Here is a 2,137-nt window from a genome sequence, read left to right as displayed (position 1 = left end):
AAAGGGGAAAAAAGAATTAAAATCCAAAGCAAAATCCCGAGTCCTCGTTATTTGTCACCTTGAAGAGCCACTGAGCTCCCTGGGAAACAGCCACACGAATTAATAATCCTTTAGCGCACAGACGGCTCTGGCACGTGGAACAGGGATAATTAAAGTGACTTTTACATATATAGGACGAGGGATTAATTGAGAGAGGAGGCAGGGCTTGTGATGCCAGATGTGTCCCCTGCTGCCTGCTGTGCCACGGCTTGGGGACAGGGTGGCCTGAGCATCCCATGAGTGCCAGGCAGGTGAAGGTGTGGGGTGTCCCATAGCGGGGCACCCTCGTGCTGGGGCTCTGGGACACTCCTGAGTCCTGTGGCAGAGGCACAGCGTGGTTTGGGTTGGGAGGGATCTTCAAAGAGCACCACGGACAGGGACACCACCACGGGCAGGGACACTGCCACTGGAGCAGGTCACTGCAGCCCTGTCCAACCTGGTCTGTGGGTGGGTGGGTGGGATGGTTGGATGGATGGATGGATGGATGGATGGATGGATGGATGGATGGATGGATGGATGGATGGATGGATGGAGATCCTCCCCATTTCATCCCTTCCCTGGGCTCACAGTGCCCACCCAGGGCTCACAGAAGGCAAAGCCCCCTGTGGCAGGATCTGTGCCCCACTGACCTGTACTGGGCCTGGAAGTGGCTCTGCACGAAGCTCTGCCCACGGGGGTGCTGGGTGCCAGGGGGGGACCTGCTGGCACCGCTGCTGCCATCCTTGCCAGGCTGCAGGGGCAAGAGACAAGTGTGAGTGAGGTGACAGGGTGAGGGACATGACCTTCAGGGGGTCAGGGACACGTCCTAGGGAACCAAGCCCAGCTTTGGTGTCCCTATGGCATGAGGATGGACTGAAGGTGATGCCAAAGAGACTCTGGCACCTGCCTGCCTGGCGGTGCTGTGCCCTCCAGGCAGTGCCAGTAAAAAACCCGGGCTGTTCTGGGGTCAGACAGTGACTTTCTGGTGTCTCCATGAGTAAGATTGAAAATCACTGAGGATTTTGGCCGAGAGGTGGATTTTCCTCAATGCCATCTGCTGGCACCAGGTCCTGCTGAGGCTGACGTGTCCTAACGGTCTGCCTGGCACTGGGGTCCATCTGGTGTGGCTGAGAGGGGACCTGGATGGTGCCTGTGCCCTATAGGGCCCCCAGAATTCCCCAAAAATCCTCCTCCCGCCCTCCTGGCAGCCAAGCCTTGGTGCCCACTTTGGTCCCTCCTCACCCCAGACACTTACTGGGGGTCCCACCCAGGCCAGGCATCCCTCCCCAAGGACAGGGGCACTCAGGTGGCATCACCAAAAGGAACCAAAACTGGGGGGTGCCACGCAAAACTGCAGGTGCTGAGGGACACACCAAGGGTCCCCTCCCCAGGTGGCACAGCCTCCAGGTGGCACAGCCTCCAGGTGGCACACGTGGGCACTGACATTTAACGGGAGCTGCTGGGCTCTCCCAAAAAGCCTGGGGCATCCAATGTCCCAGGAAAGGTGGCAGGGCTGAGGGACAGCTCAGGTCAGGGCAGGGATGGCTGCAGGGCCCTGGCTGGGCAGCAAAGCCTCTCCAGAGGTGCTGGAGATGGGCACCACAGCCAGGCTCTCCCTGAGGGACAGGGCTGTGCTGAAGGCTGGGCAGGGTCTGCCCAGGACCCCAACCCACACCCTCGGCACAGCCACGGCACCCCAAGCTGGGCACATGGAGGGGGAGCTGCTCCCAGGCTCCCTGTGCCCAAGATGGGAGTCACCCCAAAGCAGGGACAGCTCAGTGCTGGGCTGAGCTCACGGGTCAAACAGCAACAGCTCAAATCCATCTCCTGCAACAGGCGGCGCCCGGCGGGCACCAGCATGCGGGGAAGGAGCGGGGAAGGAGTGGGAAGGAGGCGGCAGCAGGAGGCAGGAGGAGCCAGGGAGGACCAGGGCCAGGGCCAGGGCAATGCCTGAGCGCAGATGGATTGAGGAAGACTTAATTACTCATTTTGCCAGCAGCAAAGCCGCCGAGCTGTAATTACAGCGGGCTTAGCTGGAGGCAGGGAGAGACGGGGGGGTTGCATCTCCTCCTCATCCAAGGAGCAGGATGCCCCCAGAGCCGGGATGCTCAGCTGGATG

General features: G+C 60.6%; 1 protein-coding gene across 1 annotated transcript in view; it reads right to left on the bottom strand.

Moving 5' to 3' along the window:
* Nucleotides 1-2,137, bottom strand: part of USP43 (ubiquitin specific peptidase 43) — a 7,270-nt gene that overhangs the window by 4,625 nt on the left and 508 nt on the right. The window contains exon 2 of the mRNA XM_031062704.1: nucleotides 669-769. Within this exon, the coding sequence (XP_030918564.1) occupies nucleotides 669-769 (101 nt within the window). The remainder of the gene's footprint in view (nucleotides 1-668; nucleotides 770-2,137) is intronic.

The sequence above is a fragment of the Geospiza fortis genome, unplaced genomic scaffold (genome assembly GCF_000277835.1).
Source record: "Geospiza fortis unplaced genomic scaffold, GeoFor_1.0 scaffold485, whole genome shotgun sequence".
Lineage (NCBI taxonomy): Eukaryota > Metazoa > Chordata > Aves > Passeriformes > Thraupidae > Geospiza > Geospiza fortis.
This window is presented reverse-complemented; position numbering and strand designations above follow the sequence as displayed.